The 21,630-nt window shown below is 44.0% G+C and overlaps 1 protein-coding gene across 1 annotated transcript in view; it reads right to left on the reverse strand.

The window, feature by feature from the left end:
- The window catches only part of LOC307122484 (NACHT, LRR and PYD domains-containing protein 3-like), a gene marked incomplete at both ends in the record, with an annotated part of 71,837 nt that overhangs the window by 9,440 nt on the left and 40,767 nt on the right, over window positions 1-21,630 (reverse strand). The window contains one exon of the mRNA XM_079846463.1: window positions 8,567-8,740. Coding sequence (XP_079702589.1) covers window positions 8,567-8,740 — 174 coding nt within the window. The remainder of the gene's footprint in view (window positions 1-8,566; window positions 8,741-21,630) is intronic.

The raw sequence follows: 21,630 nt of genomic DNA on the forward strand, positions 1-21,630 counted from the left end.
CAGAGTGAAGAGAGACTTGTATTCAAAAATTAATTGTGCTCTGTATATTTCTGCAGTGAATAAAACATCTTGAGACCTCTTCCATCTTCCATCTGTCTTCATTAAGAACCACCAAAGTGAACACAACCAGAGTAAAACTGCTACACATACAGGACTTCCAACATGCTATACATGCCAGCAGTGACTAGTTATATGCTAATAGTGATTAGCTAAGTGCTAAGAACTCCATAGTAACCACCTGTAACCATCTCCTAATCACCTAGCAACACCATAACTACCATAAATACCTTAGCAACCGCCTAGTAACCACCCAGAACACCCTAGCAACAACCCAGAATACATCAGCAACCACCCAGGACACCCTAGCAACTGCCCAGAACACCCCAGCAACCACCCAGAATACCCTAGCAACTCCCTAGCAATGCCCTAACAACCACCCAGAGCACCTTAGTAACACCCTAGCAACTACCCAGAATATCTTAGTAACCAACTAGCAACTGCCCAGAACACTCTAGCAACTGCCAAGCAACCACCCACAATACCCTAGCAATGCCCTAGCAACCACACCGAATACCCTAGCAACCGCCTAGCAACACCATACAAACCACTCGGAATACCTTAGCAACTGCCTAGTTATCACCCAGAACATCCTAGCAACAACCCAGAATAGCTTAGTAATCAACTAGAAACTGTTCAGAACACCCTACCAACTGCCTAGCAACCATCCAGAATACCCTAGCAACTGCCTAGCAATGCCCTAGAAACCACCCAGAGCACATTTTCAACACCCTAGCAACCACCCAGGACCCCCTAGCAAACCACCCAGAATACCTTAGTAACCAACTACCAACCGCCCAGAAACTATACCACCTGCCTAGCAACCACCCAGAATACCATAGCAACCGTCTAGCAATACCATAGCAACCACCCAGAACACCTTAGCAATGCCCTAGCAACAACCCAGAATACCTTAGTAACCAACTGTACTGGTAAGTACCTGGATGGGAGACCAACTGGGAAAAACTAGGTTGCTGCTGGTAGAGGTGTTAGTGAGGCCAGCAGGGGATGCTCACCCCGTGGGTCCTAACGCCCCAGTATAGTGATGGCGACACTATACTATAACAAGCACCGTCCTTCGGATGAGACATTAAACCGAGGTCCTGACTCTCTGTGGTCATTAAAAATCCAAAATGGGCCAAATTTGCCCATTGGCCCCTGTCCATCATGGCCTCCTAATCATCACCATATATATATATGATTGGTATCATCACTCTGTCTCCTCTCCACCAATCAGGTGGTGTGTGGTGGGCGTACTGGCGCAATATGGCTGCCGTCGCATAATCCAGGTGGATGCTGCACATTGGTGGTGGTTGAGGGGATTCCCCCCTTCTATGTAAAGCGCTTTGAGTGCCTAGAAAAGTGCTAAATGTAACAAATTATTATTACTCAGGACACCCTAGCAACTACCCAGAACAACCTAACAACAAAAAAAGAAAACAGTGCACCTTTAATGATCTGTTTTGCTGTTTTGCTTTAGTTTGAAAATATACAACTTTTTTATACACATAAAATATACACCTTTGAAAACAACCAAAGCAAAAAAAAAAAAAATTTAATAGTACATTTTTAACACATTAAGGTGTATAATCCTTACATATTATTTATATTATGTATTAAGAATTTTAAATAAGTAAAAATAGAGCTTAATAAAACATTTTATATAAATCTTAAGGGCTAAATTTAAACATTTTAATTTGTATTTTCATGAATACATTCCCTTGCTCCATTAAGATTTATAAATATGATTTTGTTGTTGTTTATTCAGGGCACAGTGGTAACGGCAGTGACCCTTCACCCCTCCCTCTCAGTGTGTCCATCTGATCTACAGAACAGTGTTAATTTCGTTGACGAATAATTTTCGGCATAATTTTCGTCAACAACCTTTTTTCACAGACGAAAACGAGACGATAACTAAATAAAAACTAGTGTTGGATGACAAAATCTATGACGAAAATCAACTGTCATTTTCGTCAAAAACAAATAAAAACGAGACGAAAATGTTAGGGAGGGTCGATTAGGGAAGAGATCCAGTCAGAACTGATGTCCTGTGTAACAGATGCGCACATTTGATCTGAACTGATCTAACCGCTGGAAAACACGGCTCACGCATCCCCAATCCAGCGCTCCAGAGCGGCTCACAATCAATGAATAACACACATTTATGCCAGGAAATTGTTTATGAACTAATGCTGATGAATAATGACAATGTTTACTTTACGATGTTTATATAGTAATGTGTTTTAGACGGTTGTAACAATGCATATTTTATCTCCTCATCTGAACTTGAATGAGCTCCTGCAACTGCAATAGTAAGGCGAGATTTCAAAATAAGAGTGTATTTCCAGCTGGTTTATCATTAAAAGTCACGCATTATATATTAGTTTTTGCTTACACAATAAACTGTATTTAATTTCTTTCCCATTTAATTCATAGTCAGGAGGAAAGACCAGTATTTGACACATATTAAATTAAGTATCAGGGGTTATAATCAGGGCTCCGAACCGGTTCAAGGAACGAAAACGAAAACCGGAAACGAACGAAATTTTAAGAGGAACAAAAACGAAAACGAAATCAAAATCAATATGAATCGTTCTGAACAGAAACGTTAATTTGAAATGGCCAGTTAATAACGTTATTTTATCGTTCTCTTTAATATTTTTATTTGGCAGTGACCAATCAGAAATTGAGTAGTACAGCATGTGACGTTGACGGATCAAGCGTGAGTGAAATGCCCGCGCACCATCATCTATGAATCTACCGGTAACGTAAGTCAGTATAGAGCGCGCATTTTCATGCCTCAAGTACATTTCTTTCCCCGCTGAGGTCTACAATGAATGTGCAGGTATTGGAGGACATTCTTTTCGAACGTTTAAATAAGCAGTACGGATTTTAAGCTCAAATAGACTGATTTAGGCTAGTTTATGGATTCCGTTTAAGCCTATCCAAGTAGGCTATAGCATCTATCAAACATTTTTCCTATAGTCTGTCAGATAGCCAATACAGGACAGGTCAATGTTTTCTATAGACGGTTGATGCTTCGTATTAAATGGTATGTTATATTGCATTAAATGATCAAGCTTTATTAGCTGACTGAATTTGATTATGTGATGCAAGGACGTGTTGCGCAGTGTTTGCTTTGAAATTAGCAGTTGACGGTGCATTAATGGTTATCCAGTTTATTTATTCTTTATTCATAAATTTTTTAAAACAAGTCGTGTTGAAAAAAGTTATGTAACGTTACAAAGAATGTTATCACTCTTCTGAAAAGAATTAGGCATAAGAGGCCACTTTCGATTGTCTAACGCTCCAAAACAGGTGCGCTGTTTATGCTTTGTAATTAATGCATGTATTTCTGTTGTGGTTTTAAAAATGTTATGAAATAAATATCCAAGTTTAATTACCATGCGTTATATTATTATTGAGTGAAAATAAGTCTATTTATACATATTTGTTTAAAGTATAGGCTAAATTAAAATAACGTTATTAACCGGTATTTTTTCAAATCAAACCTAGCCTGGGAAAACCCAGACAACTTCCGGCAAATTTAGATTTGCTCTGCAAGTAGTCTTGCAAAGAGCCCATTCAAACCCATTTCTAAGCCCTAGAAATCGAGGCACCAATCAGAAACGTTGAGGCGGGCTTTACACGATGACGACAGCGCAGCGACGGTGAAGCAGATTCTGTACACTACAAAGATGGATGCTGCAGTGGAACATCACTATCAGCTATCGCGGCTGTTTTAAGCGATTTAAACTTTTCCATTCCGTTAAAACCCGAGCAAAGAACAACACTCGAAGCCTTCATATCTAAAACAGATGTTATTGCTGTCTTATCGACTGGATTCGGCAAAAGTCTGATATACCAGCTTGCTTGTCTTAGCGAGAGCCCTCTGGTAGTGTTAATGTTTCACAAAATATAGTTTTAAGTCCTTTTCAGGCGAGAATGTAGTTGTTTAAAGCTCAAATATGTGGTTTATTTGTAAAGAGAGCGCCTTTTTGAAAATTTGATCTGCCGTTTTCGGGAGTTGTGAGCTCCAGTGAACCAGCGACGCTCAATCGCTCAACCCCACCGAGAGGCGCCTTTCCTCAGCCAGTCCTTCTGCCGTCTGCCGCTGGCTCTGATGTGAAGATATGATTCGTCTTGTGTAGATCTAACGGCTGATCTTTGCTCTCATTAATCTATAATTTGTTCCCTGACAGATCGTTTTGTCTGAGGGCAAAGTGAAGTTTCATAACTTTATATTTGTAAGCTAATAAACTTTACCGTTGTAGTCTCATAGCGCTGACTTTCTTTGACTGAATTGCTTTATGTATTGTATAGCTTCTTATACCTTTGACTTATACTTTTAAAATGGATATTAATCACGCATTAAACTAACATTTAACAAAAAGAGACTGGGTTTTGTTTTATGTCATATCTCATTTAATTACAGTGATAATCATAGCCTTTATTATGCACACATATTACATGTTTTTATTTTTTAATGTAAACGAAAAGAGGCCGGGTTTTTTAAATATTTCGTTTTGTTATATACATGCATTGAAGATAATATGCATTGCCTGCACTACATTTGTGTGGCTATAATATGTTTAATATTAACTATTACCGTCCTCGGGAGTTCATTCTCCGGAGTCAAACTTGGTAAGTCACGGACGCAAGGCAGAAGTTCGCTTACAAAATATGTCATAAAACACCACTGCCTCATTTCATAAAAAAAATAAAAAAACTTAAACATATTAGCCACACAAATGTGGTTCAGGCAACGCGTAGTTAGGCCTACATTCATTATCTTATATATTTATAATAAAACGAAGTATAAAACACCCTGCCTCTTTTCGTTTACATTTTATACATCCTATTTGAGAACACAAGCACAGGCCATAGACAGCTGTTTCTCAGTCGCTCTGCCTACGTCATCTCCCTCATCGCTCTGATTGGTTTTAGGTCTATCCAATTGCGCCCAGAGGCATTTGAGCGACGCCCGTTGGTGACGCCCCTTTGGAAATTTGTCTATGAAGCTTTGCCAGACCATAACTCAGTTGCTACTGAGAATGGTCTGGTTTTAACCAGGCTAAATCAAACCGTTTTCGGAACAGTAATTTTTATTGAGGAACGCAAAAACGGAAACGCTATAATATCGATTCTGCTCGGAGTGAACCGATTGATATTTTTTTCCGTTTTTAAGCCCTGGTTATAATAGTTAACTAAAACCATTAAAAAAATTCTTCATTACTTGAAATTAAATAAATGTTAACTGAAATTTAAAAAATAAATAAACAAACTTATTTGAAGCTTTAGCTTAACATGATATACTAACTAAAACAGAAATACAAAGTTATAAAAACTATATAGATGTTTTTAAAAACGAACAAAAAAGTGAATTGAGCTCTTTCGTGTATTTTTAATGTCAAAAACAAAATGATGTCAAAATGTCAGTTCAAGTGACAGTCAGTTATGTAATACTCAAATGCTTAATGTATTACAATTAAACTAAACTCATTAGATTTTAGGAGACTAAATCTACTGTAGATTTAGTTGACTAAAATAGTATGATATTTAGTCAACTAAAAATAGACTAAAACTAAAAACAATTCAGGTGACTAAAATATGACTAAAACTAAATGGCATTTTAGTCAAAAGTCTATGACTAAAACTAAATCAAAATATGCTGTCAAAATTAACACTGCTACAGAAATGACTGGACTGATCGTTGTGTTATAACCACGTTTCTCCAGGGCCGGCCCTGACCAATTTGCTGCCCTAGGCAAGATTTTACTTGGTGCCCCTTGTATCAAGGTTTAGCACTACATGTTTTCAGTCTAAATTGTGGAAACACTGGTACTGTTTCATTTTTTTAATGCATTGATGTTTTTTACTTTTTATTGTTGTTGTTTTATATGATGTCCAGTCCATTCTACCCCGTCATTATGTTCATGATATTATTATTTTTATTTTATTTTTTAAAGGCTGATGATAGTTAAACTATACAAAAATAGCACCTATGCCACATTACAGCCTAAACACAATTAACAAGTAATTGCATCTAGCATTCATGCACAAACTATTGAGAACTAGCAAAAGTGTTTGTTTTCCAGTAGATGGCAGCAATCTTCCACTAATATGCACATTCATGTTTTCACCATGAATTAAACTTTGGAGAAATTTAGATATTTAATGTGAAATTTACATAAAATGTAGCTATTTTAAATAAACCTGTATATAAATATCATTACTAATTTCGGCAAATACATTTTAAAATGTCCATATGTCCCCTTAAAACTGCACAACTGTAGAGTAAAAACATTAGGCTATTAAAAAAGTGATAACATGCGTTTAAAAAAAACAGATATGATTTATTTATTTATTTTTACAAAATACACTGTCTGTGGCCACTGGAGAACCCAGAACTGCTGCCTGCATATGGTTTAAGTTAAAACTGGAATTAATTAGCGTACATTAGTATTTTACTATGCAATTAAATAAACTGTTCATTCATTACATCACTTTACCTGTCTTTACACTGCAAAAAATGCTCTTCTTATTTAATAATTTTTCTTGTGTCCAGTCCAAACATCAAAAAATTCTTAAATCAAGATGTATTTACTAGTAAAATTACATTAGATAATTTTTCCTTGTTTTCTGGGGGAAAAAATAAAAATGAAGTGAGTTTTAGCTTAAAACTAGCACAATTATCTGCCAAATGGGGTGAGAAAAATTATAGGCCTATTATTTCAGTTTGGGACAGAAACAAGAAACAAGATTTCAATCAGAAACAAGATTATTTTTCTCACCCCATTGGCAGATAATTTAGCTTGTTTTAAGCATAAACTCACTTAAGAAAACATATTATTTTACTTATCTAGTAAATGCATCTTGGTTTAAGAATTTTTAGATATTTAGACTAGAAACAAGACAAAAATACTAAATAAGAAGAGCATTTTTGCAGTGTTTCCCTTATCTTGCCAGCATCAGAAGGCTTCTGTTTTTTTAAGACACTACAATTCGGCAATCCGTCATAAATTATCAGGCAACTTTCACCGGGTCTACACCTGGAGCGAGCGGCCAAGCACCCTAAAAAATGAAAGCAATCCTGTCTACATTAGATGCGGCGAGAGGCGACGCGACACAACACAACACATTCCCAACATTAAACTGATCGCGCGTTATATTGCTGACGCACTTCAAGTAGCTCGGCGGGGGGAGATTGATGAGGCGGACCGGGAAGATGCGGGGGACTTAGTTAAGTTTTTTTGCGCTTTATTTGGTAATATTTCAAATTAATATTAATAAAATAGTATCAGTAATAAGTTTTGGCGCCCCTATGGATGAGTGGCGCCCCTAGCGTTTGCCTATTCCGCCTATGCCACGGGCCGGCCCTGCGTTTCTCAGTCTGGTTCTCATGAGAGCACCAGGGCCCGTATTCATAAAGATTCTAAGAGTCCTCTCAGAAACCTCCTAATTTAGCTTAAAACCTTTTACGTAGGAGTCTTAGCTTAAGAGCTATTCGGGACCGATCTGAGAGCAACTCTGAGCAAGGAAAATACAAAAACTTTTATCTTAGCGGGGCTGACCCCGTTGCTACGTATGACACAGTCTTTTGAAGACTGTGATTGGTTGGTTGTCCAAAAAGGAGCGCTTTTAAGTATAGAGTCTATTCTAAGCCTTCACTTTGAAATTACAAGTGCAAATTGTCCTATTTTACCGTTCTCTCACTCACACACACACATTATATATATTGTATACAAACGATATGTATCGTGAAAAGCACTATACAAAAAAATTTGAATTGAATATAAATCCTTTTATTATTTACCATGCTGTTAATTTCCTATGGTATTTGATTGGCTTAGAATTATAAACATTGTTCCACTCTTTACAATTACACTGATTGCTGGCATGTCTATTTAATTGGTGGTTTGAAAGTTGGATTTAATGCAACAAACATGATCCCTGCACGATCTAATCTATAGCGTCTTAATAAGTCACTGTCATTCATTGTCTGCAACACATTTCTTCTCCCTCTTCATCTTTCTGCCATTTTCTCCGCTGCTAAAGAAACTCTTAAGACTCTTAAAAGTCCTCGTCCGTGCTCCTAACAAATTTGATCTTAAGACCTCTTTTAAGGGTTAAGATCCTTTCTGAATTACTTTTTTCTTTACTAGGATTTTTTAGTTGATTTTAAGAGTAAACGCCCACATTTCTAAGAATTTTCTTAGAATTTTGTCACTAGGAGCTACTCTTTGCATTAAGATTCTTTATGAATACGGGCCCTGGAGATTCACTGCACATAGTGTCACCCATTAAACATAACTATACAAAATAAATAATTCATAATTATTTTTTATTTTTTTATTAAATTATCTGCAGACAAATAAAGGTGTTACAACAGTTTTTAATAAAATAATAAACAAAATAATAAATAAAATGTGATAACACTATTACATTTTATAATAAGATTGTAATGCTGTTTTTGGAGTTTAATCAAAACTCCTCCTGCTCAACATACTTGAGTTTATCCAGTGTGTAGTTTTGATGATTGAGTTTATCAGTGAGCAGTCTGAGTCCTGAATCTCCTGGATGATTGTAGCTCAGATCCAGCTCTCTCAGGTGTGAGGGGTTTGAACTCAGAGCTGAAGACACATAACCACAGCCTTCCCCTGTCACCATACAGCCAGATAATCTACATAGACACACATCAACAGTACACATTAGTACACAGTACACTAGGGATGCACAATATTATTTGTATGACATCCGATATGAAAAAAAATATGCCGATATGCTTTGCAGATGTTGATATGAATAACTCACGTGTGCAAGGAGTACTATAGCGATAAGATCATGTCAGTAGTGTGGGCATTCTTGAAGTGAACTTGTATGTCAACAAGCAAATGCATTGCATGTATGGTGATTTATATTGACAGTTTTTAAGTGCTGCCTTGAATTTGTGAATGCGCGTACAGTGGACGTGATCGTCAACAGTGGCTCCCCACTCTCCACAGCAACCTCCACAGCTCCAGGACCGCCCGATAGAATGTTATATATATTTAGTGGGGGCGCTGTTGTTATAGTAATAAAATTAAAAGTATAATACACAAATAACTTGAAGTTACTTCTTTTTCTGAATAAATTGCATCTGTCTGGGGTGAAAAATTACTGACTTTAATGTTATTTTCAGAGCTTTTAATATACTATTATTATAAAAATAACTTTATTAACCCCTTTGCAGTTAGCTATCGCCGATGACCCCAGTTTACTGTTGATCAATATTCACTGCATGTTAAAACATCACACACTTACTTCATCTGGACAAACTGAGTATCATTACAAAGTTTAAAGACTCCAGCTTTGATATTTGACCACTGTTTATGATAAAACTGGGTTGCAGTGACAATAATTTAGTAATTTATGTCAGGTGTGCAAAATCTGCAATGAACAATATATTTAATAGTAATAATAATATAATTAACCAATTCTACATTTCTACAAATGAATTAAGCTAATAAACACACGGTAACTGTGGCATAAGGTTTGTGTTGGATTTTCAGGTGATTTCGGCTATTTTTATATCAATGGATGTTTACATTATAAATGCTAAGCAAGTGTAGCAATGAGCTCCATATAAAATGCTAAATATAACACGTTTTAACATCATCATATGAATTAAATCCCCATTAGATTGTGACAGGAAGATAATTCAAACACTCAATGTTTGTTAAAAGTGAGTTTTGAGTGAAAGTGTAATTTTAATATTTTAAATTGTGTTATAGCGTGATGCTAACTGTAGCTCTAATGCACCTGTTGTGCCAGGAGCTATATCTATTTCACAATCTATTTTGTGACAATAATTCACATAAGGTTCCAAGGATATGCTTTTTTTTTTTTTTTTTTTTTTTTTAATACTATAGATAACTTGTTGATTACTGTAAAGTGATGTTAATGGGAAAGCCATCATGCCAGAATAAAGGCTATAATGGCTGAATACAAACAAAAGAATAACGCTAAAAGAATAATGAAGATTAAGTCTGAGGTGTAAAACGATCCTTAGGTGAGAACATTAGAGCATGAATTGAGCTGTTCTCCTCGCCAGACATTATACAAAAGACTGCAAATGAGTGTTTATTAATGACATATTCGATTAACATTATCTTAGCCTTCTCTAAAAAATCCCCTGACAAGGTCTTACAATATAATTTGCAGAGATATCATCATCAGATTTTAAATGAAGCATAACCATACTTGTGGCTTCAATTTAGTTGTGGTTATAAGTTGTTAGACTACATTCACATAATATTTTTATGCACTTAAAATATATTCCTAATTGAGCCTATATATCTCTATATTAATAACAGTCTGAGTAATTCTGAGTCTTCGGCTCTAAACTCTCAAGTGTTGGCTTTCTAAATATATGTGGGTTATGTGTCTATTCAGAATGACTTGCGACCAGCAGCCTTTTTATTTTGGGTGTCAAAATGCCCCACTTGCCAAAATGGGGGGTGACAGGAAAGGGGTTAACATTAATTTATCTTTAACAAGTATCCTTTTAGTAAGGAGACCTCAGAAATCTGAAACCAGAATGAAAAAAAAGGTTTTGCTCAAAATTATGTTGTTTCCAAACAAAGGGGGGAAAAAATGTATCGGCATCGGCCAAAATGAGTTGAAAAATCTCGGCATATCGTATATCTACATGACATACCTACACATGACATTAGTTTGGCAATCAGACGTTACTAACACACTGACCTGCACAGTCACAAATGTAACAAAAGTGTGCAGAGTAAACTTTAAGCTTTTACCATAGTAAAAGTATTAATTTACTTCTCTAAATGTTGTTAAGTTATCAGACAGATTTATACTTCTTTGTATTATAGAAATTGTTATTTAAACATTTATACCCATCGCAGCCTTTCATTAGGTATTATTTATTTTCAACTGTTTAAAAAACTTAAAGGGCACCTATTATGCCTATTAATCACTTTTACATGGTGTTTGAACATAAATGTGCATTGGCAGTGTGTGTGTACACAACCACCCTATAATGGTAAAAATCCACCCACTCCTTTTTTTTGAATCCCCATAAATCATAAGCAGTGTCTCAGAACAAGCCGTTTGCAGATTCCTGGGAATATGGTGTCATATTTCACAGGTCCCGCCCACGAGTGTTGATGGACACTGCCGTATTAGCAAAGACCCCGCCCTCAGAGAGCAGTACACAGTCCGCCATGTTTATCTCCTCGCCAGAGCATTAACAGCAGCATTTAAGTAAGAAATGTGTTCGTAATAAAGCTTAACTAAATTTAATTCAGTCAAGAGCCTGAGTGATTTTCTGTTTTTCTTCTGTTTGATTCATATTAACAGCGCATAAAGCTGTAGGTACTGTATTTTAAACTGCTTTCACTTTAGTAAAGTTACACAGATCTAATATACACACAGGATTTCTGTTCATAACCAACTTTTTTCATGTGAACTTTGTGTGTTTCTAACATAACCTTGTGTGCATTAGACAGTTTAATCGCAATAACACATGAAAGAGAACTAGTTTAGCCTGCTCACGGATGCGCCGACATCCAGCTCTCTGTGCACACGCGTCGGGTGTGTATGCTCAAGTTGAGAGTGATAAGGCTTTAAAATGCATGCAGATCATGATGAAGAACTGCAATGTCACATGAGCGTGTCTGCGATAGAGATGATCATCAAACCAAACAGATGTATCTTGTTTCAGTTTTCATTTGTGTTCACTTGTGTTCACCCTAGACAGTAAAAGAAATGGACACAGCGACCCCATAGACTTCAATGCAGAAAAGTTAAGTCAATTAGAAGCACTCACTTCCTGACGGCTGAGCATACTGCGCAGCCTCAGACTGAGCTTGAAGACATAGATGTGTGTGAGCAACCTGTCTGACAGTTGTAAGTCTTCTAGAAGTTGTGCAAAGTGAAATCTGAATCACCGAATCTTGCAGAGACAAAGAGGCTGAGCAGGGGCAACTTTTGGTAAGTATTCTGATGAATTATTTTGTCATTTTTCATAGTATTTATTTATTTTAAAATTTAAAGCCAGTATGCCATTTAAGTTAATGCATCCTGTCTAAAAAGGGGCATAATAGGGCCCTATAAATAACTGGCTCTAATTTCAAGTGATTCATTTTTTCACTTAATTTCCCTTGAATATTTTTAAATACTTTATTAAATAACTTAAATCTAAATTAACTAAAGATTTTATTCAAGCAGAAAACGTCTCGGTTACGTATGTAACCCTCGTTCCCTGAAGGAGGGAACGGAGACGTACGTCGGAACTGACCGACGAATTGGGATCTGATCTCAGAGACTCGGCCCCCTAGCGGAAGCACAGCACCTGGCGACGGGACGTACGTCTCCGTTCCCTCCTTCAGGGAACGAGGGTTACATACGTAACCGAGACGTTCCCTTTCAGTCGGTCACGTTCGACGTACGTCGGAACTGACCGACGAATTGGGATCCCTACCAAAACGCCAGGGCGCTGGCCCTTCCAGCGTCCTGCTTGAGCGCACTGGACCGTCTTAGATGGTACGGAAGTCAGGGCTCCAAGCAGGGAGGTCAGTCACTGCTGTTTCTGCAAGACCCACTCAGTGTGACTATTGGATAACGCTGGGAAAGCGTGCCCGTCTCGGGAGATGGTACGCTGCGGAGCCACGTCCTTCAGTAGAAGGCTAGGTGGCAGAATACACATAAGGACTAACCTGGCAGGGTAGTGCAACATATGGCAGTCTCTGGGGTGGTTCCAGCCTGGTCCCAGGGGGGAAAGAACACGCCCAGAGACGACAGAGCGGGCTCTGTCAAGGGAAAGACACGGGGCTAGCCGAGTAGGGTAGCTGGTACCGTGGAAGAATACACATATGGGGTAGCCGTGAGGGGACCGCTACATATGGAACCCAGCCTACACACACGTTTCACAAGCATACGGGTGCAGGCCTGGCGTCAGACGGCCGCAACGCCTGGCACCGCAGGGGTGACGGAGGAGCTCGACAGGTTTAGCCGTTTCCGGGGAACACAACTGGAGAAAAATAGACGCACGTATCCGGCCCAGAGGGCGGGAGTGGCGTTGCAAGCCGACACTTAGAACGGGCACTTAACGCTACTGGCCACTGGGGGCGAGGATGCGGGAAGATACCGGCTCTACACGGAGGCTATAGAATCTAGCGAACGTGTTAGGTGTCGCCCAGCCCGCAGCTCTACAAATATCTGTCAGCGAGGCGCCTTGAGCCAGCGCCCAGGAAGAAGCAACACTCCTTGTTGAGTGTGCTCGCAACCCGAACGGGCAAGGCACGCCTTGGGACTGGTAAGCCAAGACGATAGCATCCACTATCCAGTGGGCCAACCTCAGCTTGGAGACAGCCTTTCCCTTCTGCTGGCCTCAGTAACAGACAAAGAGTTGCTCTGAGGTCCAAAAGCTTTGAGTCCGGTCGACGTAAGCGCGGAGAGCGCGGACGGGACATAACAAAGCCTGGGCTGGGTCTGCCTCCTCCGAGGGCAGCGCTTGCAGGTTCACTACCTGGTCCCGGAAGGGAGTGGTAGGAACCTTGGGCACGTATCCAGGCCGGGGTCTCAGGACAACGTGAGAGTTGGCCGGCCCGAATTCTAGGCACGATTCGTTGACCGAAAGTGCATGCAGGTCCCCTACCCTCTTGATGGAGGCCAATGCCGTCAGAAGCACTGTCTTCATTGACAGGATTTTAAGCTCCACAGACTGCAAAGGCTCAAAGGGAGGGCTCTGAAGTGCTCTGAGAACTAGAGCTAAGTCCCAAGAGGGTAACGAGTTTGGACAAGGAGGATTTAGGCTCCTCGCACCTCTGAGGAACCTGACGATTAAGTCGTGCTTTCCTACGGACTTACCTTCGACTGCGTCGTGATACGCCGCTATTGCTGCGACGTACACTTTGAGGGTGGAGGGAGACAGCCTTCGCTCCAGCCCATCTTGCAGGAAAGAAAGCACGACACTAACCGAACACCTTCGGGGGTCTTCCCGGTGGGAAGAGCACCATTCAACGAACAGGTTCCACTTCAAAGCGTAGAGGCGCCTCGTAGAGGGGGCTCTAGCAGAAGAGATGGTGTCCACCACTGCCTGTGGTAGACCACCTAGAACCTCCGCGTCCCATCCAGGGACCAGACATGGAGTTTCCAGAGGTCTGGACGCGGGTGCCATAGAGTGCCCCGTCCCTGAGAAAGAAGCTCCCTCCTCAGGGGGATCGGCCAAGGAGGGGCTGTCGCGAGGAGAGTTAGTTCTGGGAACCAGGTCCGGTTGGGCCAGTAGGGCGCAACTAACAAGACCTGCTCCTCGTCCTCCCTGACCTTGCACAGGGTCTGTGCAAGAAGGCTCACTGGGGGAAACGCATATTTGCGCAGGTCCCGGGGCCAGCTGTGCGCCAGTGCATCCGTGCCGAGGGTGCCCCCGGTCAGGGAATAGTACCACTGGCAATGGGTCGAGTCCGGAGAGGCAAACAGGTCTACCTGTGCGGCTCCGAAGAGGTCCCATATCAGCTGGACCGCCTGGGGATGGAGTCGCCACTCCCCCGGAGGTGTCGACTGGCGAGAGAGCTCGTCGGCTGTCTGGTTCAGAGCACCTGGGATGTGAATGGCACGAAGCGACCTCAGATGCTTCTGACTCCAAAGGAGGAGGTGGCGGGCGAGTTGGAACATGCAACGGGAGCGTAGACCACCCTGACGGTTGATGTACGCAACGGCCGCAGTGCTGTCCGTACGGACCAGTACATGCTTGCCACGTAGCGGCCCCTTGAGGCGGCGCAGTGACAAGTGTACCGCTAACAACTCGAGGCAATTGATATGCCAATGCAATTGAGGTCCCGTCCACAGACCTGAAACTGCATGCCCGTTGTACGTGGCCCCCCAGCCCGTGGAGGAGGCATCCGTGAAGAGCACAGCATGCCTGGACACTTGTTCTAAGGGCACCCCGGCCCGGAGAAATGAAGCGTCGGACCATGGGCTGAAAGTTTGGCGGCAGTAAGGAGTCACTGGGACCCGGTACTGGCCGCTCTGCCACGCCCACCTCGGGACTCGGCCATGGAGCCAGTGTTGAAGCGGTCTCATATGAAGCAATCCGAGCGGCGTTACCGCGGCTGCAGATGCCATATGCCCCAGGAGCCTCTGAAAAAATTTCAGTGGGACCGCTGTCCTGCTCTTGAACGAATTCAAGCAGTTCAACACCGACCGGACCCGCTCTTCCGTGAGGCGCGCAGTCTGGCTGACCGAATCCAGCTCCATACCGAGATAAGAGATCCTCTGCGTGGGACAGAGTTTGCTCTTCTCTCGGTTGACCCGAAGGCCCAACAGGCTGAGGTGACTGAGCACCATGTCCCTGTGTTCGCACAACTGCTCCCGAGACTGGGCGAGTATAAGCCAGTCGTCGAGATAGTTGAGGATGCGAACGCCGCGTTCTCTGAGCGGAACAATGGCTGCCTCTGCGACTTTCGTGAAGACACGAGGCGACAGGGACAGCCCGAAGGGCAGGACTTTGTACTGATATGCCTTCCCCTCGAACGCAAAACGTAGGAACGGTCTGTGTCGAGGAAGGATAGACATGAAAGTATGCATCCTTCAGGTCGATCGCTGCGAACCAATCTTGGGGACGGATGCATTCGAAGATGCGTTTCTGCGTTAGCATCCGGAACGGGAGCTTGTGCAGGGCCCGATTCAGGATACGCAGGTCCAAGATTGGCCGTAACCCACCCCCTTTCTTGGGTACAATGAAGTAGGGGCTGTAGAACCCCGCCTTCATATCGGCTGGAGGAACCGGCTCGGCCGCGTCCTTCGCCAGTAGGACATCGATCTCTGACCGCAAGACCTGAGCATCGCTGCTTCGCACGGAGGTGAAGAGGATGCCCTTGTACTTGTGAGGCCGGTGAGCGAACTGAATCGCGTAGCCGAGTCTGATGGTACGGATGAGCCAGCGAGACGGCCTGGGGGCCGAAGCCCAGAAGACCGCACAAGCGGGACCAACGGCACCACAGACGTACCCGGGGTGGGGCAGCGAGGTGGAATAGACAGACCCGACTCGGGAGGCCCGGAGGCGGCCCGGAGTGTTGTCTGAGTATTCCAGGGTGGGGCAGAGTGTGGGTGAGAAGGCCCGGGGGCGTTCTCGGTGCCCACACTGCTGCCCCCTGGCGAAGGGAGGGGAGGAAAGAAGTGACAAGGCCCGGGGGCGTCGCACACTGCCAACCTGGCCCTCTTGGGGCCCAGGGAGAGAGGAAACTGCTCTGAAAATGTGGGTACCGCTGGACTCCGGAGAGCCAGCGGCAGAGTATTGACACCAGTCAGGGCCCCCGGTCCTCCTCTGGGGGGGTGAGGGAGGGGTGCGGACACCAACTCCCTCGGAGCAGCTCCTGTTCTCCCTGGGCTGCCCATCTCAGGGCCGCTTGCCCTTACGCTTGCTTGTAGACTAGCAAGCCCTGAGTGGGTTGGGCGCCTCCCTTACGTCCGGCACCCTGCTTCCCAGATGGAGGCTGCTGCCTGGGTTTCGCAGGGGCGGAGGAGGACGCAGGGGGGGCGCCCTCGGCGACAAGCAGGCAGAGGTGCTGCGAATTAGGATTTTTTTTTTTTTAAACCACCTCTGTCTGCTTCTAGGCCATCGAGAACTGCTGGGCAAAGTACTCGACGGCGTCGCCGAAGAGGCCAGCCTGACAGACAGGGGCGTTAAGGAACCGAACTTAGTCGGACTCACGCATATCTGCCAGGTTTAGCCCCAGGTTCCTCGACCACTAGTGTGGACATCGCCTGACCCAGGGAGCGTGCAGTGACTTCCGTCGCCCAGAGAGCGAAGTCCACCACCGCATGCAGTTCCTGCATAACCCCTGGGTCAGGACTACCCTCGTACATGCAGGACAGAGGGTAGTGAGAGAGGGAAAAATTTATACAGATTTTGGCCCTTTTGGTGTTCAATGTTTTGACACCAAATAGTTCCATACTGCTAATTTTTCCAATGCCCATCCGGGAAAAAAGGCACGGGGGTAGGCAAGGCGATTTAAGCGTTGCACTACGCCTCAGCCACCCGGGAAAGCATGGCTGTCAACTCTGAATCTGATTCAGCAAGAGCACACACCATTATAGTGGGAATCTCAGCATCATCATTTCCAGTGCATAACAGCCCTCTCTCCGATGCAGCAATTGACATCTGTCCTCTGCCAGAGCCACAAATGAAACATTAGGTCTCCTTGTTTTAAAAGGACCAGCAATCCCATCTGTAAGCTACCAGCAGGCATGTGAAACAGTGAACGTGGCCGTCAAACTCGACGGCACACGGTGCGCTGAACGCTCAAGCCCTATGAAAAGGCAAGACGAACACCGCACAGACGTGGTCATGTTCTCATGAGAGAACATGAACCACCCACGAACAAAGTCTCGGCATGCTCATGATGCGATAGAGGAGTTGGCGCCCGAAGAGATGTACCCGGCGGGGATGCCCCACTGTAATCCTCAGGTCCACCAAAGTTTATTAGCTTAAGTAGTCCTTTTCTGATGCACCAGAAAAGAAACTAGATCAGGGAATAAGGAAAGGGACTCAACCCCATTTGAGGTTTCATAGTCTGGACCGCGCATCTAGAGAGTGCCGAGTGACGCGCTGGGTTGCCGTGGCAACTCCCGCTGTCAGCCGCCGCTCGACGGCACACGGCGCGCTGAACGCTCGAGCCCTTACGAGAAAGGTGAGACGAACAACGCGCCGACGTGACCATGCTCTCCTGAGAGAGCATGGATCACCCACGAACGCAATCACATATGTTTATATGTGAGAGAGATCGTGGCCGTCAAATGAGGACAGGAAACAACCGCATCCAGAAACTCACGGTTTGAATGACATCTTGAAAAAGACGCAGGGTCAAACCGTGTTGCTCTTTTAGAAAAGGAAAACCGCTCTTTCAGTGCTGAAGCACTCAGGGAGATGACCGCGGCTCACGCAGTTCAGATAGTGCAAGCCTGCGTGAGCACTCAGAAATGGAAACGCCCAGCCAACCAACAAAACCAGCTCTTTATCTCCTCTGAAGCGGCCACCCGCTGAAAAGCGCCGTCACACCCGCACTGGAACAGCAATCCTTCTCACTAGACTCGAATAACACTCTTCGTAGACACAGCAATGACGCTGTTCGGCTCCGAAAAAAAAGGCAATGATCAAGCATTCCACTTCCTTATTTATACCCGCGCTGCGGGGCGGTGCGTGGAATGCGTGGATCGCATGCCAATCTCCATTGGCTCGTTTTTAATACACTCGAAGTAGATTGGTCTCTGAGATCAGATCCCAATTCGTCGGTCAGTTCCGACATACGTCGAACGTGACCGACTGAAAGGGAACCTCAGGGAGCTAATGACAATAAAACACCAGTGACACACCATAATGCTTCTTAATTGTTGAGAAAATTTATAAACAATTTTCAACTCACTTGCAGGAGTTCATGTGTGGCATTTACTGCAGTTCACTCAAACTCAGCTCCTGGAGGGCCACTGCCCTGCCCTGCAGAGTTTAGCTCCAGCCTAATTAAAACTGATCCAGCTAATCAAAGGCTATGTTCACACTGTCAGTCCAAATCCGATTGTTCATTTATTGACTGTCAACATTGTGTATTGCAACTTTGCAAAAACACAACCTTGTTTCTGTAGCGACTTTCAGCTGGTTTCCTATAACAACTTTTTTTTTATTTATTTTTTTATTACGTTTTTCCAAATATCAACAAAAACACACAAACATTACAAAAGAAAAAGACATGAAACGTACAGTGTAGAAGACATGAAACGTACAGTATACAAAGACTATTTGAGATTATTGAAATTATAAACAGAGCTTGAGTTTGCAAACATCATGAAACATATAGAGACAGTATTTGATAAGCCTTATGATACAGGGGACAGATTACAATGGGGGCGGAGGTGGTGCGTGTGTGTGCATGAAATAGGCATGTCTGTGCGTGTGAGTGATGAAAAAAATCTGTATTGAAATGTTGCGATCGTCAGGATTGGCAAAGTATGCAGTGTTGTAGGTTGTAGTACTGTATCCTAGTTAAAAAAAAAGAGTGGGTATGAAGTTTTGAAAATGTTGGGTTGGGTCAGGTTCATCAGATCTTACCTCCGGCTTCTCCGGCCCTCACTACGGCCGAGAAGCAAACATATTGGCCCCGGGGAGGGGTCCTATAACAACTTCTGACGTTTACATAGCGCGAGAGAGTCACATAAACCATGCAAAATCCGATCAGAGCAGTCAGACTGAAACAAATTTCCAGAAATAGGAGTTATAACTACATATGAATGTAACTCAAAACGGATTTGTAAAAATCAGATTTCATGTGAATTTTTGCCATTCACACTTGCTTAATCTGATTGGATTTCAATTGGATATGCACAAAAAAATCTGATTTGGACTGACAGTCTTAACATAGCCAAAGTCATCAGGATTACTATAAACTTCCAGGCAGGTATTTTGGAGCTGGTTGGATCTAAACTCTGCAGGTCATTGACCCTCCAGGATTTGAGTTTGAGACCTGATTTACTGTGAACTGATTTGCTCTGAAACACTGGAAACAGGATTGTGAGTTGCTTGTATGTAAATGAATACAGTGCCATGCTTCACTCTCAAACAGAGCATGTCAGAATGTATAGTTTTACGATTACATCACAACCTTCACAATTTGATTAGATGCTAAGGTTGTCCTATACACGGCCACTAGCTAGATGCTGGCACATATTACTAACTCTCTTTTTAAATAACAACAAATATTGCGCCATGACTTTAGACCTGGTTTCATGTAGTCAATGGCGCAGTCTATTATTGGCGCAAATGCATTTGATATTTAACCCTCTCGAGTCAGCGGTTGCGCCGGCGCGATCGGCTCTCTTTTTTTCTTATCAGTGCCAAAGAGACTCAAATAACTGTCGTTCCCTTTCATTCAGTCACTACGACGTAACATTAGTGACTAAAGAATGGGTGTTTCGCTTAGAAGCCTATCATCTTCAAGGTCTTAGAAAACGCCCAATGGCAGTGCCAATGCCATGGGCATGCGGAATTTGCATACATAACTCCGCCCCACAGCATGGGTATAGATAGGAAGTACGTGGCAATATCGCATTACGTTTCTGCTTCGGAGCCAAGAGTATCTACCTCTTCACTCCTTACAGCCTTCTGAGACTCTGTCAGCTTCTTCGAGACGAGCAGCTTTCCAGTCGGTGTTGGTGTGACGCGCGTTCCAGTGATCGCATACTTCCTGCCTGCTGATCTGTGCAGTGGTCTGCATCCAGCTGGTGTGTGTTCCCTGGGCGCTTCAGCATCGACTGCAATGTTTCCTCTCACAAAAGAGCTTGTATGTGGCACGTTCTTTTCAGGATGTCTCGCCCGTGCACTTCTGGGTGTGCAGTCGATTTCTCTCGCCCTCTGATGGGCACGAGCGCTGTGTGACGTGTTTGGACTTTCAGCACGCTCAGGCAGCGCTCGTGGATGATTCATGTTCCCACTGCGGGAACATGATCATCTCGGTGTTACGGTCGAAACTCCGTGACCTCCGTGCTGATGCCGGAGCGAGAGTCCCCTCTGGCACACACCAATCTGCGGTCTCCACCGGAGGCGGCACTTTGGCTGGTGGCCAGGGTGACCTGAGGGTGACGGTGTGGAATAAAGCTCAGACGCTCATGCCTCGGCCCACACCCCCCTCTAATGTACCGAACCCGCCGAGAGTGCAGGCGTGTACATTGGGGCCGGCTCCTGCTGTTCCGATTGTCGCGTTTGGCGCTGCGGAGGACGAGCAGATGTCAATCGCCGCATCACAAGGTGGGCTGGAGTCATATGAGGATGATGATTTGGCTGTGCTGCCGCCTTCGGGTGTGCCAGCATTGCCCGAGTCGGACCCAGAGTTGACAGCCATGCTGTCTCGGGCAGCCACGACGCTTGGGTTGGAGTGGAACCCTCCACTGGAGTGGAACGACCTGAGCGCTCGTGGTTGGATGATTGGTTTTTGGGGGCGGCGCGTTCAAACACCCGTCCGGCCACCCCTCCAATACCTTTCTTTCCCGAGGTGCATGAGGAGGTTGCGCGGTCCTGGAAGAACCGTTGTCTTCCCGTGACCGTTTGGTGACCTCCTCCGCCTTCTCCGCTCTTGATGGAGCCGTGGCTAAAGGGGTGCGATGCAACTGTGTCCTCAGATTGCTTCGACCTGGCGCGGTGACCCAAAGCACCCCTCCAAGGCCTGTAGGTTTTCGTCATCTCTGGTGGTGAAGACCTATAGAGCTGCGGGGCAGGCCGCCGCTTCGCTGCATGCAATGGCAACCCTCCAGGCTTACCAAGCCCAGTTGCTGTGCGACATGCACGAGGGCCAAGTTGACCCAGGCCTCAGCAATGAGTTGCGTGCCGCCACCGACCTCGCTCTCCGGGCGACGAAGGTGACCGTGCGCTCCCTGGGTCAGGTGATGTCCACTGCCTTGGTCCAGGAGAGACACCTATGGCTCAACCTGGCCGATATGCGTGACGGCGAGCGAACCCGTTTCCTCGACGCACCCATATCCCAGGAGGGGCTATTCGGCGGAACGGTTGAGAGCTTCGCCCAACAG

Source organism: Gobio gobio, assembly GCF_949357685.1.
Source record: "Gobio gobio genome assembly, contig: scaffold_108, whole genome shotgun sequence".
Taxonomy (NCBI): domain Eukaryota; kingdom Metazoa; phylum Chordata; class Actinopteri; order Cypriniformes; family Gobionidae; genus Gobio; species Gobio gobio.